General features: G+C 35.5%; 1 protein-coding gene across 1 annotated transcript in view; it reads left to right on the top strand.

The window, feature by feature from the left end:
- LOC150100670 (P protein-like) overlaps nucleotides 1-16,856 on the top strand; it is a 76,970-nt gene that overhangs the window by 10,725 nt on the left and 49,389 nt on the right. Inside the window, exon 2 of the mRNA XM_090401069.1 lies at nucleotides 1,602-1,682. Within this exon, the coding sequence (XP_090257195.1) occupies nucleotides 1,602-1,682 (81 nt within the window). The remainder of the gene's footprint in view (nucleotides 1-1,601; nucleotides 1,683-16,856) is intronic.

The raw sequence follows: 16,856 nt of genomic DNA, 5'->3' as shown, positions 1-16,856 counted from the left end.
TCTTGCAATTCCTGAATTGATGACCAAGACAAAGTTTCCCCACTTTATCAGGAACTGCTTACTCCATGCCGCCCATAGTTTTCTGCCAGAAAGAAATCAGGCAGAAGACGAGACATTCGGTTCTCATGGTATCCCACTGTGTTAAAATTTGTGCTCTAAACAGCCCTTTCCAAAAAAAAAAAAAAAAAAAGGCCATAAATCTCAGCCAACAAATTACTGTCCAGATGCTCTTGTTCTCTTAAAAATCACGCAGAAGATTATCAACAACCAACGTTAGACATAGACTAATTAGTAGCTAGCAATATAAATTCTGATATTTCCAACCCACAACTGATCTTCCAACTTTCACCAACCATCACCAGACTCAAACCATGTAATAGTTCCGAAACTCTAGTGCAATCGCTTTCAATATTTGAAAGGCATTTGATTTGGTTTGGTAGAGAGGACTACTTAGCGAACTATTTTTGGTATACCTATGGTCAACTATCCAAACTCTGCAATTGGATAGCCAACTTTCTCCCAGGTAACTCACTACGTGTCATGTTCTTTCACCCACTCTCTTCCTCTTGTATATAAATGACATACACTCACAGACTCCAAATTCTATCCATAGCTTGCCAATGACAGTACACGCCATTCCTTATTTTCATTTGACAAATCTTGTAGGACTCGATTGTTAGATCTCTGAATATCCACCATGTCCAATGTCTTGATCCCCTAGCTCTACCCCACTGAGGATAGACAACTTTGTAGGCTTTAATGCCAACAAAACTCTGTCATGTCTGATCTTCGCAAGAAGGAGCTCTCATATCTTCCCCTGATGTTCGTTTAAAACTGGATATACGCACACGATAATATTTCCCTTCTTGGACCAACCTATACCTCTAGTGTTTTCTGGATGAAGAACATTTTAACCATAGCTTTTGCAGCTTAAAAAAAGAAGGTGTACTTTTCCGCTCAAGATGTTAATTCATATTTTTGCAGCGGTTAACTCTATACAAATCCAAATTCAATCAAACTAGGATATTACTCACTTATTTGGGATATTGCACCAAAATCCTCTCTCAGACTACTCGATTCTATTCAGAAGAGGGAAAGATGGTTAATTAATGATCCCTCTTTCATATATCCAACTAATCCCGCTACCACAGATGTTCCGTTTTCTCCTTATGCCATGTACTGATAATTCCATGAACAGTACTATGCTGAATTGGCCACTGGCCACTGTTATTCGTCCATTTTCCTCCAAAATCACAAGAAAAAGATCCACTGCTGACCAACACTATTTTTTCAGTTTGAAACTTGCCAAACCAACTTCTGCGCTTCTTCTTTCATTCCATCTAGTTATGTTCTTTGGAACAGCCTCTTCCATTCTGCCTTCAATAAAAAATACAATCTGACAATACAAATACAATGAAAAGCGCCAAAATAGGCACCAAAAATTTAACGAAGTCGGTATTGTAGCTAGTCCATTTGACGATCTTAATGAGAACGAAAGAATAGGGTTGTCTTAAATATCACTTGATACTTTTTAATAGTACAATGCGATTATCATTATGTATGTTACTCTAACCTATTTCCAATCGAATTTTTCTCTACAGGACAAACCACAATGTACCGTCGAAAGAAGAAAACAAATACTTAACTTGCCCGTCTCCCACAAGTGATCTGAGTCCATCACCGTAAGTTATTATTTATGCAAATATTTCGCTGAAAAATAGAGAGAGAGAGAGAGAGCATCAGCTGTGAAGAAGAATATTGTGCTTTTCTTAATGTGCATTCTTACTATTTCGTTTATCATAATTATTTATAAATATTTAACGTGTTCTGTATTCAGTATTTTAAAAGCAAAAGTGCTTTGGTACTACATTAAACAGTGTTAGTAATGTGGCCTTTACTGTTATCGCCATTACCATGACCTACTGCTTACATGTGCATATGTTTACATGCGCATATGCCACGACGCATATGTTTCTATGCTATTATCATGACATGTGTTACCATGCAACTTTGAAAAAGGGTTCAATAAACTTCTGTTGATACTATGAAACATAACGAAAAATACTGAAGGTATATTTATTGAGATGGTTACGATGCGAAAGATATATATATATATATATATATATATATATATATATATATGTTATTATTATTATTATTATTATTATTATTATGTCTCTCTCTCTCTCTCACTCTCTCTCAAACTCCAATCAGTATTAGTATTAAGTCTGATTTTTCCTTATTTTTCTTCAGTGTCAATCAACGGGTGTTGTTAAGTCGAACTGTCATTCATTGCATGCTTCTTTTAGCCTGTAAAAACATGAACTGTATACGGATTCCCACTTCCTACACAATTATGTCTCTCTCTCTCTCTCTCTCACTCTCTCAAACTCCAATCAGTATTAGTATTAAGTCTGATTTTTTCTTATTTTTCTTCAGTGTCAATCAACGGGTGTTGTTAAGTCGAACTGTCCTTCATTGCATGATTCTTTTCGCCTGTAAAAACATGAACTGTATACGGATTCCCACTTCCTACACATAACGCAGCTTCCAATGCACTGAAGCATGTCTATTTCTTTTCCTTCTCTCTTTATTCCCAGGTTTCTTAATGTTTCCAAGAAATGCGATTTTCAGTTGTTTACAAAAAAGGGTCTTTGTCTCTTCTCGACCTTCGTCCTGTTGAGATAAATATTGCCGCATTATATTTTTGAGATAACTGGATTCCACACACCCCAACTACGTTTGTGATTTCCTTTGTATCTGATCATATTTTCGGCTATCCAGGAATATTATCCAGCAGTGTATTATAATATAAATCAAGGATTTCGGACAATGTTTCTTGCAATATGACCACCAGTCTACTTACCACAGTTGGACTCACGGATCTGGAGCAATCCGATTCCAGTAAGTCCAAGAATATTTTTGTTAGGTTAAGATTGGAATCTCTACAGACCAATCCATATTTTTCTGTGTTATTGTTTCAAATGGTATCGCATTAGTACGTACAGGTTTCAATATTATGTAGTATGTAGTATGACAGGTTTCAATGTTATGTTGGAAAATGCATGGGTTGGTTCTGCAAAACTGTAATAATATAGGACGCATTGCATTATTCAGAAGTTTGCACAATAATCGGAGTTTCGTCTTTCAAATCACTTCAACCAAAGTACCTAGTCTACACCAGGAAAAACAGCCCCAGAAAATTACACCTCCGTCACCAAAATTCACATTTGGGATGATGCACTCAGGTGTTCAGCAATTCTTTTCTGATTGTAGGCCCTTAGAAATCTTGGTTAATATTTTTTTCATCGAACTCCCGAAATTCCCATACTCTACATTCCTTATTCAAGAAACTTGCAGGAAGAGAGAGAAGACCAAAGTACCCAAACATTTCCATCGGCTGATAACGTTGCCCAAAGTTGGTTTTGAATGATGAAGACTTGTACTAATGTCACGAATAGATAAGGCTATTGATAACAAGCCATTCTATGATAACATTTCTTTCGAAGTCTGTAAGGTTTTGCACGAGCCACTGACAATACAGGCGTATAGTCGACTTAGGAATATTTATCTGTTTGCCTTACATAGGGGGTACAGAGGTCACATGTGCGACATGCACGTGTTTAAAACAATGGATGTGCAAGTATTATTTTAACACACACACATGGTTACGGATCTACAATTGCTTGTATTTTACAATAAAATGATCATAGAGTTTCAACTCGAAATGAATTGTATTCAAGAATTACAATTCATGTTTATAATATGCTTTCAAAAATATCATTCTAAGTCACCATACCAGTGCATCTCATCTGTTTCAGGTGTGTGTATAGCCTGTAAGGAGTGTCCTTAATACAGGCTGTAACATAGCTGCTGGGACTTGACAATACGTGTGGTCCTTCTGCTTTTGTCAGATAGAACAGCTCTTAAATTCATTCTCACAAACAAAAATCTAAGAGTTTAAATACGGAGCCATTTTTGCAAACTGCTACGAGTGATCCACAAGGAATACATGGGGGAAATTTAAGGACGTACCTCATGCTGGAAGCACATACAACTTTGTATGTCTAGGGTACTGTATATCATTGAGCAATAGCAGCCATTTGACTTGAAAAAAAATTTAAATGTAAATGTCGCCTAGAAGATGACTGAAAATAAATGGGCTAGTGAACTGATTGTAGATGATACCACATCGCATACTGACAATGAGGTGATGGTAAAAATTACTTTTTTCCACAGTGGCTTGAGAATCTGTTTCTGACTATACATGGGAATTGCGATAGTTGAAAAACAAAATTCATTGAAACAATTAGTATTGAGGGAATTACAAAATTCTAGCCATCAGGCATCTTCTGCACAGATTTGAGATGCTAAATATTCTACAAGTGCTATGGAAAGATGTTTTCTACATAATGATTATTTACCGGACACTAAAATGCATGGAAATCTTCAATATTCTTATACGAGGACTCCTTTTTCCCGCTGCAATAATGTTTACTCACTCAGCTACATGTTGTTCATCAGCTCGAGTCCAAATGAAAGAGCCGACGGCCTAAAGTATTGACACCCTAAAGGAACAGCTGAGCTGAAAAAGGTAATAGATAACGCATCCGAACTTCACCCACAGTACCTTAGCACCGCGGTTGTAGGTGGGTTAAAGAACCGACGATCTGTGGCGCTAATCTGATATAGGTTGTGTAACCTCTTGTACGAGGTATGTCGGAGTGTCTCGTATGTCGATATATGATATATGTAGTTCATATTTATAAAGGATTCTGATTGTGCTGCTTGCATGAGTGCTGGCATGCTTCTATTTGCGTTACAGGTGTATCATAGCTTGGAAAAATTCACATAGTTAATGCTGAGATTCATATTTAAATATGCATGGTCTACCACAGTCTCTATAATCTCATAATTTTCTCTTCGTCTTATCGCAGTGACAGTGAAAGATTTGCTATGCATTACAAAGGACTGGTGTCTTTCTGTTGAGGCATCATATTCTTTGATTCGCTGCTCAATAAAGATTTCCGTTTGCTGCAGTACGAGATCTTACATTTACACCACAGGCGTTAGATTCCATAGGCGAAAAGAGAGTTTTTCAGTATAATATGCTTAGGCTTAACGGATCGAAGTAAAAAGTAACGAGTGTATTCTAATTAAAGGGATAAATCTTTTTATCCGTATTCCTTAAAAATACTATCTACACCCTCTGTCCAAAAAGAAACCGAACGTTTCGAAAATAGAAGAAGCTGATGGCGCCACTTGTTGTATCTTTTTGTTCTCGAAAGCGACAACCTTCATTAGTGTTGTGTCAACTGTTTATGACATTTGTTTCATTAGAAGACGAGTTATAGTGCCAAGAGTGACAGTGTGTTTTGACGAAGGTCGGTCGTCACGATATTTATGCCGTACGCGACGAATTCTCGCTATCAATCACTTCAAAACTTCGAGATAAAACATACGATTGACCCTTTGGCCAGGCGGAACAAATTCTTTGTGGATAATGCCCTAGGAATCGTAGAAATAAATCTACATTATCTTTAACTTTTGACTTCTCCAAGAGACTTTTTTTCGGATGCCCCTCTTCTAGTGGTCTCCACTCAGCACTCTGGCGCTTTGTTTCGGCTCATACTCAAAACACCACGTTTCATCACCAGTAACGATCGTTGCAAGGAAATTTGAGTTCTTACGAGAGGTTTTAATGAGGTCCTTGCAGTGTTCAATTCGATACATTTTTTGTATCACGAATTCAATTTACGAAGGGCAAACCTCGGTCAAAATGTTGTTTCACAGTTGATTTGGAAATCCCAAATTCATCTTCAATCATTCTCACTGACGATTTCGGGTTTTCTTTGATGAAATCACGCACTTTTTGGATGTTTACTTCGCTCAGTCCAGTTTTTGGACGGCCCGGCTTTTCGCTTAAACCATTCGTAAACTTGAGTACGGGATAAGCATTCACCACAGTGTGCTTTTTGAAGCATTTGATGCGTTTCGGTAAAACCTTTACCAAGTTTAACACAAAAGTCAATCGTAGCTCTCTATTTGCAACTCATTTTCCGACAGTTCGTCAAAACACACTGTCACTGTTGACACTATAACTCGGCTTCAAATGAAACAAATGTCATAAACAGTTGAAACAACACTAAGGAAGGTTGCCGCTTTTGACAACAAAAAGATACAACAGGTGGCGCCACTAGTTTCTTCTATTTTCGAAATGATCGGTTTCTTTTTGGACAGAGGGTGTAGTTTGCCTAAAATAAAGGCAATAGAGGGAAGAGAATAAGACCTTCAACAACAGTCGCACGTTTAGCATAAGCTTTTATTGCAGGATTTGGAGTTCTTTTGTTAACTCCATCTCATCATTGATAAGAAGAAGATGCGCTCGCACTTCCAGTTGTAGAGATACTGTCAAATGTTTACGCTTCTATTGATGTGACAGATGGAGATTTTTAGTTTTCTAGAGGATGTGGTGCATTTTAAATCTAAGAAAGGGAGCGATCCAATAACATTGGTTCCAGACATTGGCTGTTGATGTAGTCAAAACATCAGGCAGAGAAGACTGTTGTTCGTGGGTCTAAATTAAAGAATTAAAGAAACGTCAGTACGTTTTTTTAGTCTCGTTTGTGGTCTCGCATCATCAACAGAATGCAACTATGAAGGATGCTGCGAGTACATAAACGAACGTGGGAAAGGATCTGTTTTTTTAAAGTCAAACAACAACAACAACAAAATATTCTTGTTCTATTAATGAGATGGAAAAATTGTTACCATGATTAGAAGACCAAATCCAAAAGCTCGTTCCACTGAATATAATGACATTTCGGACGAAGGCAAGAAGTCTTTTCAAGGACGCGAACTCAAAATATCCAAACGGTTCTCATTCCTTAGCGACAAGATTTAAGAATCGTTTGTTTTCAAAATATTAAAGTGTCTAGAGAAGCTGCTAGTGGCGATACTGAAGCAGTTGAGAAATATCCCTGAGTGGATTGAAGCAAATAATCGATGCAGGTGCTTACTTGCCATAACAATGTTTAATGTACACAGGACTGAATTGCTTTGGGAAAAATGTAAATCAAAACTTCAAAAAGATAGATTAACTCTTTCTTGGTGGTAATGCTTTGGGTTGCTGCAAGCTTAAGCTGTTGCTACTCTTTCATTCAGAAAACTCACGCACCTTAAAAGGCACAGGTTACTATCGCTTTTTTAAAAATTCTGGTTTATTAATTCTGTCTTTCCTTAAGTTGAGAAATTTTGCCGAATTGGCATTCTTTTTCAAGATTTTGCTTATTGTTGGTATGTTCCTTAGTCATCCTACGTATCTGGATGAAAATCAACTAGATGCTCAGTATTAAACTTCTGTCCAACACTACTTCGCTTATCCAGCCCTTGGACCAGAAGGAAACTGCCAACTCCAGTGCTTATTACAGTACTTACGTAAGACTTTTCAGGAGGCATTGGCAGATATGGACAGAGATCGTGTGATTTAACAGCGTGGAAGTTTTGTAAGTCTAGAATGTTTTTCAAGTTATATGCGAGTATGGGAAGAGATTACACAAAAGTATATGAATAGGATCGTGTGGGAAGAATGTCCACATTTTGTGTAGGTCTCAGTAAGGACGAACATTTTGAAGGGTTGACTGAAAAATTAACGAAGCTTGCTGAAGAACTAAAATTAGAAGTTGTTGAACATGAGATCGAAGAACTGATTGATTCACATGAGGATGAATTCTTTAATGCAGAACTTATTGAATTAGAAGTAGAAAAGTTGATGAAATTCCTGCTGGATCGCGATTTTCATATCTTTTGGCAGGATAAGATGGATCCAGGGGCGCGTCGGCCATGTGTGCAATGTGTGCGATGCACACAGGCACCAGGATAGTAAAGGCGCCAAAGAGGAGGAAATACTTTAAAAAATGTTTTTTTAAAGTGATTTTTTTTATTGGAGGGGGGGATAGGGGCACCAACTAAAGTTTTGCACACAGGCGCCGGACACTATTCACAAAGCCACTGTTCAGTCATCTCTTAACAATTTTATCAGAAAGGTAGAACGGCGATATTAATATGTTATTTTTCTATATTATAAAACTATACTATATTATACTACTTTACATTAATAATTAAACATTTGGAATCTAATTTGCGTGTGCATCCTGGGAATGAAACGAACACACAAATAACCTCTAAAATATGTTAATGTACTACTGTATATACGTATAGTAAAAATGTAAGCAATAGGATGCGATTAACGAGTTGGGTGGGTCAAATTCAACTTACGTAATATTCGTGTTTAAAAGGTTTGTGGAACGCAATTGTTATGCAAATTGGATTCTGTCATTAACAACTATTGCACCTTTCTCTCGTTAACAGCATCTAAGAAACTGTTCGCCCTCAGAGCGAATGATTCTGGTTTTCCCTTTTAGTCCTTTCCGACCGTAGGTGACTCTGTGGGCATTGTTCACAAAGTATTCCTGGTGAGATTTTTACAGGGTTGTTCACCATTGCTCCTCCCCCCCCCCCCGCTCAGTTTTATCCGGGCTATGACCGGCATATGGCTGGGACGTATTCGTGACTGTAATCCATGTGTGTTCACGGGGCCCGTTTGCCTGTTTTGGGGGATGAAGAATTCGAGTTTCCGGGTGAAAAAAAAAACCTACCTCCGTATGAGACTGGCTAACTCACCTTTAGTCGAAAGAGATCAGATAAAAGTTCCTGACGTCACAAACGGGAATCAAACCCAGGTTTTTCCAATCAAAGGGCTTCATCTATACTGACTGAGCCTACAAAAGCGAATGAAATGCATAAAAAACACTTCCCTGCTGCCATTATTAAGTGAAAACACACCAAATTTAGAAATTCGTACAAATCTGTGTAGTGCTTACACGACTTTCACATTCCCATACATATTCTTGACAATAACTATATCTTGTTTTCTTCTACGTATATTTTACACTTTCCAGGACTTCTTCCTGTTGAATCCGATCAATGGCTTTGTTACAATTTTAGAAATTCCACAAATAGACATTTTCCATTTTCACAGTGTCTCTGCTTTATTTTTCTTTATACCAAATATCAAATCAACAGTTAGCCCCCCCCCCCACTATAATATTTAAAGTAATCACATCCACACAATTTTCTGCCCATTGGGCTGTTGTCAAATGAGTATGTCGGTCTTTTTGGTTCCTTGCTACATGCACAGATGATATATACAAACCTTAAAAAATGTTCTGCTCTCTTGCAATTTCTCCAACCTTTTTTTAAACATTCTTCGACTCGAAAATATTCCATTATGAAAAACATCGTTAGAGGAAAAGAAACAGCAGCATCATCTTCAAAAGTCATAAACGCACACACTATATCAGTATTCTAAATAATGTACGGAATTCAGTTCTCAGTATGTGAACCATTTTTATATTAATCTTTTGCTCGAAAAGATTTCTGCTTCTGCTCCCAAGTTACTGTTCATTTCTGCCATGCATTGACACGTTAAGTAAACGTTTTAACGATTGAAAACAGATAGTAAAATGCCTTTATGTTACTGAATATGCTATTTGAAATCTCTCTGTTACACAGTAAGAACGTTTATTTTTCTTTATTCATCGAATAAATTTGATTTATCCTTTACTATAATATTCGGGAGTCTCAGTAGCTCTGTCGGTAGCTACGATGCCCTTTGATTGGAAAGACCTAGGTGTGACTTCCGTGAATTGGGTACTTTGCCCTCATGCGGAGATGATAAGATGTTTTTGTTTCAAATCTGAGGAGTTTCATTCACAAACAATCGACAAGAAGACGCACACAATCTCAGGCCAAAGTACATTTTTCAATAGACATAAGCAGGACTTATCCTACTAAATGAGGGTTGCGAATCAAGAGACCCTGGTCAGTCATAGGCCTGGAATGGGTCAATGGACTGTACAAGTGTATAATTACAACTCCAAGTTTCTTTTCAATAACAATGAAAAGGAGAAGATAATAGATAGATAGACAAATTAAGGGAAATTGGACATGTTCTTCAAATAAATTTTATTCTTTGGAATTTTCCCTAATCGATGGTTCAGCAGATTGATAGTACTTACGATATTTCAATGTACTTCTTGTCATTTATGATAACACACGTTGGATGACGTTTGAACAGAAATTGTTAGGAAATACTTTTAGCATAAATGAATCATACGAGGACTTCAGTATGTCTCTACAATGCTTACCTTGCAAGAGATTTTGTTGTTTAACAGAAACATGTGATAACAACACTTATAAGAGCTACCATGCGATGAAAAAAAAACAATACGCCATTTGTTATCGGTCATAACGTTCTCTTATGTCAAATGAAGGTGACATTTGACATAAGAGTGCAATCCTGTTAACGAGAGGGTCATTCAAAAAGGAGATAACATTGAAATAATATACTCCTAGGTTTTCTTTATCCGTGCTAATAAAATCCAGTGATGAAAGAAAACGTTTAAATGGAAAAACAGTAAATATTTAAGTGTCCTTCCCTAAAAACAAGTTTTGTTTGGTGAACTGATTTTCTCAGTTTGAAGAACTTGATTTACACGCACTCTTTTCTATGTCAGCTATTTTTATTAATTTATGTTGGCGCAGAAGTCAAAAAAAGAAATAAATAACGGGTTCCACCCAATCACACATTGCTTCGTACTACTTCTCCATAATACGACCTACAGTTTTGAAATTAACGCGAATAATTCAATAGGGTTTGAACTTTGGGCAAACTAAAGTATTAATCGAATTATTTCGGTTTTGTGACCACATTTTTATTAAAAAAGACTGTTTTTTAAAACTAAACAAGTACTAAAAAACAAACCCGATAAGTTTCGTTAGTCGTCAGACTAACATCTTCAGGGGTAAAGATAACTAACACAAACTAAAAGAAATTACGATAAAAACAAGTTCATTTGTTGGTATTATGAACATCAAAAAAGTTCGTTAAAAAACCGAATAACAGATCTATACAACCGTTAATACGTGTTAGCTGGAAACAATGCTATTTGATATCGCGTTCTGTGGTTGTTCACTTTCACGCTGTCCGAGGTCTGAAGTGGGTAAATTTTTGATAAACGCTGACCAAACTTGATTTAAAATCAAACCTTGATTTCTGTTGCATTGGTAGGAATTTTGGTCATATTTGCTGCCTCTTTGAATTTTCTTGTGAAACAGTTTTTATCAATGTAGGACATGTTTATTCTGTCCCAGAGTACATCATGACCAGTAGAAGTTGTGTGAAATGCCAAACCAGACTTATGTTCTCTCTTTTTTTGTACGTCCTTTTAATGTTCACTCATGCGGATTTCTCCCGATCTCCCTGTCTGGCCTACGTAGCAGATGCCACAGGAACAATGAATATTATAAACCCCTGGTTTTTATATTGGGTGATGTGGAGGTTTCGGAGGATGAAGAGATCTTGATATCATTTCAAGTGGCAGGAAAGTACTTTTATGTTGTACTTGTAGAGAAGTTTGGCCAATTTATCTAAACTCAAATATTATCATGTGATGATCAAATGGAATTTTCAAATTCCATTACAATACAATTTGCAAATTGGCTCCACGCTAAGAAAACTAGTATATAAATACTGCAGTATAGGAAATGGTACATGATATGGAAAGCATAGGGGATGCTGTACACTCTAAAAGCATGCTAAATTAACTCTGAATAAATTGAATTCTCTACGAATTGAATCTATCTTTTAGGAAAACTTCAATTTTTTTTTTACGTTCGTATAATTTCCGCTATCTAAGAGCTTCTCGAAAACCGGTAAAGAAAATGAACGTTGCGTGGATTATTTCAATCGAAATAGTGCGAGCATATTTTATTTACTTTCTTGTTAGCCGAGAGCCGCACAGTTTTCATTTATCATTGATAGTTATCCTTATGAAGACGAGACTTGACAACAGTACCACCTGGCTTATCTACATAGCAAGTTGAAACGCTTATCTTGATGTTATTTTGAACATTACTGACAACGTTTGATTGATCAGCTAAACTATATTCTCTGTTTATATTAGTAGATTTTGATTTGAAACGCAGTGAACTATAGCCATTTTCTGGTTCGCTTTTATTGCATTTAACCGACGATGTGCAACTTCGACAAATTTCTTTCAAGGTCAAGTGTACAAGTTCACTCAGAAGGGTTATAAAATGGCTAATATTAGAAATTTACACATCTGATATAAAATAAATAAATATATGCATTTTATGAAACACTAGACAAAATTCTAAATAGCAATGATATTATCTTAACGATCTTGATGGGTGACTTCAATGGTAAAGTTGTCGGAAGCAATGTACATCCGGCAGCAATTACAAAATATGAACTGCGCCAGAGGAATACAAATAGAGAAAGATTGATATAATTTTTTGAAAGCAGGTCTTTATGGGAGGGGGGGGGTAAATATAAGAATGTGGAATTGGACAATGAGACTTATGGTTCCACAGAAGGTTCTACTAAGGTAGAAGTGGAGGAAGTTTTTAGGCTTTAGAGAAAGCGTCTGACACAATGAAAAGGAAAAGTCGGTCCTTTACCATTCCTCCCCCCCCTCAAAAAAAATCAAAACGTGGCTTTATCAGAACTTTCTAGGCCCTCCCTCGTATGTAATGAATACTTTCTTCAAAAAAGAAAGCAAGAATCAGAAATGGATACGGCGAAGTAAAAATGGAGAGGTATTTAATTAAAATGATTGTATTTTAACCAACAGAAAATATATTGTTCGTTACCTGTATTAAAACTATTTATTATGCCCGTGTCAGGTAAGTGAGATCAAAAATTGTTATCAACAAAAGATGGGAAAAACAGAAAATGATTGAAAACAAAAGACTATATTAATTTACCAAATCTGATAAACAAAAACATCAAATTTTGTTCTATCTCCAGAAAGAGATAGAACAAAAGTTTTATAATGATATGTATGAAGACTTGGATAAAAACTATCAGATAATTACGGAGACCCTACTAAATAATAACAAAGAGATTGGTTGAATTAACTAAAAAAAAGGATGAAAAAAGTTATCTGAAGAAACCTCTAAACTTTCTCTGAAAGAAGAGAAATAAAACCGATACAGACAAGAGAAGTAGAATAGAATTCTCCGAGCTATGTAAAACGATAAGGATAAGGATGACAGACAAATTAGAAACTTCAGAACAAGGAAAATCAGAATTACCATACAAAACAATACTAGTCTAAAAGGAAGGAGAAGAGAGTTATTATAGGACAATTCAGCCCTTTTAGACTCGTATAGGACAATTCAGCCCTTTTAGCTTTTAAAGATAAACAGTCCTTAATAGTCTTTAAAGATGAAACTGATTAAAGATAAAGAAACAGTCCATAAGAAGAACAGAATCCTTCTATTCCAAATTATATGACGATTCCCAATACAAACAATATGAAAACAAAATCATATCCCAAATGGAAGAGGAAGAAATATGTCTCGATGTTTTAAAAGAAGTTCAGTATGCAATGGGTAGCACGAGTGGTGGGAAGATACAAGGAAGAGAAGATCCCGATAGATGTTTATGTTAAGATTATGTTAAGTAAAATTTATACATGTTGCGTAAGACAGGACAGAATACCCAAGAGTTGGAATAATGCTATCCATATTATAGTTTTTAAAAAGGAAGACAGAGAAGATATTAAAAATTGCCTGCCTATCAATCTCGTTTCAACAATATAAATTGTTTACAAAAATCATTGCCAACAGAATACAAAACAAACTAAAATTTTGTCAACCTTCAGAACAAGCAGGATTCAAAAACAGTACAGCACCGCTGATGATATTTATGTAATAAGACAAATCATTGAAAGGACAAATGAATACCAAAAAATCCTTAGGTTTGACATTTATTGATTTTGAAAAGCCACTTGATTCTATCTCAACGTTAGCTATTTTAGAAGCCCTAAAAATGAAGGAATTGAAAAAAAAAAACAACCGTACACTGATACACATACTCATATATATATATATAAATTTAATTGTATCTATAAAATCAGGAACAAATATGAAATTTCCTATAAAAAAAGGGATTTAGACAGAGAGATGACATTTAACGTTTTATTTACAGCAGCCCTAGAAGAAATTTTGATTGTTAAAACAGAGGAACATCTGATTGTTAAAATAGAGGAATTATAGTAAATGAGGAAGAACTAAATCACCTACAATTTGCTGATGACATTGGTTTTCTATGAGACTCTGCAGACTTCAACCAATAATCAATGAATTGAGTGCAGGAAGTGAAAAAGAAAGAATTAAATATAAACAAAGACAGAAATTATACATAGAATTCAACTTAGTTGAATAGTCTTTGGAATCTAAAAAAGACTGAAGCATTCAAATGAAATATCCCATGTGCCTCAAAAAGAAAAAAAAAAACATTAGACAATTGCATACTTCCAGCCATGCCATTGTTGAAGTGAAACGTGGAATTTGAGTACAAATTGACCAACAAGTTGTATTACCATCTAGATAGAAAGAGCAATACTTGGATTAGATCTGTTGAATATTATTAGGAAAGGGATAGCACGATGAACAGTGTATGTAACCTTAAAATGCGATACTGAAGTCAAGGAATGTCACAAAATGCTGTGCTGTGCTGTGGTGTGTGATAACACTGTATTCACAATGCTCGAGTTTCTGCTTCATCTTTCATACAGTCTAGACTTGGTTCCAAATATCACCCGTTTTGGGCAGGCAATCAAAAGTGCTTTGAAAAATCCGTATTTTGTTAGTTTCCAAGCGATGAGGAAGACAGCACTTTTCTATAAAATGGTTAGACGGGTTCCACCAAGTATATTCAAAACTCCGAAGATTATGTTAAGAAATAATGTATGTTCTGTTAGAAGAAGAACGCACGAATTCACATGCAAAAATATATTTAGGTATAATATATTATCGTCTTAAATTATAGATACAAAAGCCAATCTTGACAGGTCATGGGTCATATGTACCATTGATTCTTGATTATTATCTTCCGTGGTACGAATATGTTTTTAAAAGTTTGCAGCTTTATCGATGGAATTATCATTGAAAACATTAAATTTTTTTTTCAATGAAAATTTTAATAAATAATAAATAATAGGTAGTAAATGTTTTCAATGTTTTCAGACGCAAGAAACATAAGGGTTTTACCATTGAAGATAAGTTAGCTGGTCTCATGGTGCAAGTTCTTCATAGAACTCTGATATTTCTGCTTGAAAAAGACAAATGGGTCAGATAGTACACGCCATTGACAGATAAACCTAACTACGGGAATAGAATTAACTCCATTTATCGTTACTAAAATTAGGATTATTAAAACTGAATTTACTTTTTTCGACATTCTCTCCCTTCCTTTCTGAATGTCGTGTAATTCAATTACAATGTGAGTAATTCACATTGTAATTCATTAACAGATTCTCTTTCAGCTGACGCAGTTCCTGCTGTGCTGTTATATGACGAAAACCATTCGACAAACACGAGAGTGTCAGTGTACTTAAGAGTTTCACTTCCCCAAATGCATGTAACCTGCGTAACTCTTGAATTTTGAACTTTGCTATTATTCATTGACGGGATTGATGAAAGTACACACTTGTGTTCAGTACTTGGCGAAAGTAACGAGATGATGAATATGATATATTCGAATAGAGTATTTAATTTCTTATTGCAACGAGCTTTAATCAGATCAAAATCTCTCTCACCAAAATTTCATCACAATCTGTCAAATAGTTTAGGCATAAATCTCATTATTAAGATTGGTAAATAAATTGCTAACGTACACCTCTGTATACAATGCTGACACATTGATTTCACCACCATTCCTAGGAAAATGATATGGATTCAAATCTTGTCCACGAACAGAAGAATGGTTTATATAGACCGTTTTCAGTAGGACTGAAGGTAACTAGTTTTAGGCGTTAGCAAACAGGGATTTTCTCCTCTCGCAAAAGAGATTAAAATGCAACTCGTTTTTACAGGATGTTCTAAAAGCAGGTTTTCGTATAGGCTGAAAATAGCTGTGCAAGTCTTGCATTAATACTTGTTTAAGTGTAAACACTATAATGGATAATGATCAAGTAAATCAAGTATTTTCATGTATAAAATATCATCCTTAAAATCTTCTATTATTGATTATGTATACTTAATTTCTTAGCCAATTGTTATACCTGTTGAAAATATATTTATGTTTCATTTATCTTCTTTATTTTCTTATTCAATTCTTAAAATGATATTTTAATATCTTCTTATATAAAAAGGAGTAATTGATTATTTTTTTCATTATATTATAAATGCCAACATTTGCATCCTTTCGTGGTTTAGATGGCAGATGATACTTCATTAAGGAAAAGTTGAAAGCCTATAGTTCATTTATTTAGAGGTGATAGAGGTTTTTCCTTCTGTAAGCTCGGAATTTTAGTCCCTTAGGACAGGAAGAAGTCGAAGGAATTATGCACAACTGTTTTAGTTCCTTAATAAATACAGCATCACTGGTATTTGGGTCAACGGCCACCGACGATTTATGGAACGGACGATGAGAGTATGACAGACAGGTGTTGCTAGACTTATACTAACTTAAATGGTATTATTATCAAAGTAGCGAGTTCAACAGTCTATTTTTGTGAGTGGTGCAGTTAACAACCGGAGTTGTTTTGGAGCAAAACTCTACTTGTTTTGCTCAAAAATTAATTGACTCGAGAACCGGATGAAAAATGACCCAAACTGTTCCCATACCGTGACATGAATCGACCTTATAGTTGTTTTTCCCTACTTATCTGGTATCATGAAAGTCATCACAAAACTATTGCTACATAGGCTCCCGTGTTCCATTCCAGAATATATTTCACACAAAACTAACACTATAACATACA

The sequence above is a fragment of the Typopeltis vanoorti genome, chromosome 12 (assembly GCF_054136105.1).
Source record: "Typopeltis vanoorti isolate ZY-2024b chromosome 12, IOZ_Tvanoo_1.0, whole genome shotgun sequence".
In the NCBI taxonomy this organism is placed as follows: Eukaryota; Metazoa; Arthropoda; class Arachnida; order Uropygi; family Thelyphonidae; genus Typopeltis; species Typopeltis vanoorti.
This window is presented reverse-complemented; position numbering and strand designations above follow the sequence as displayed.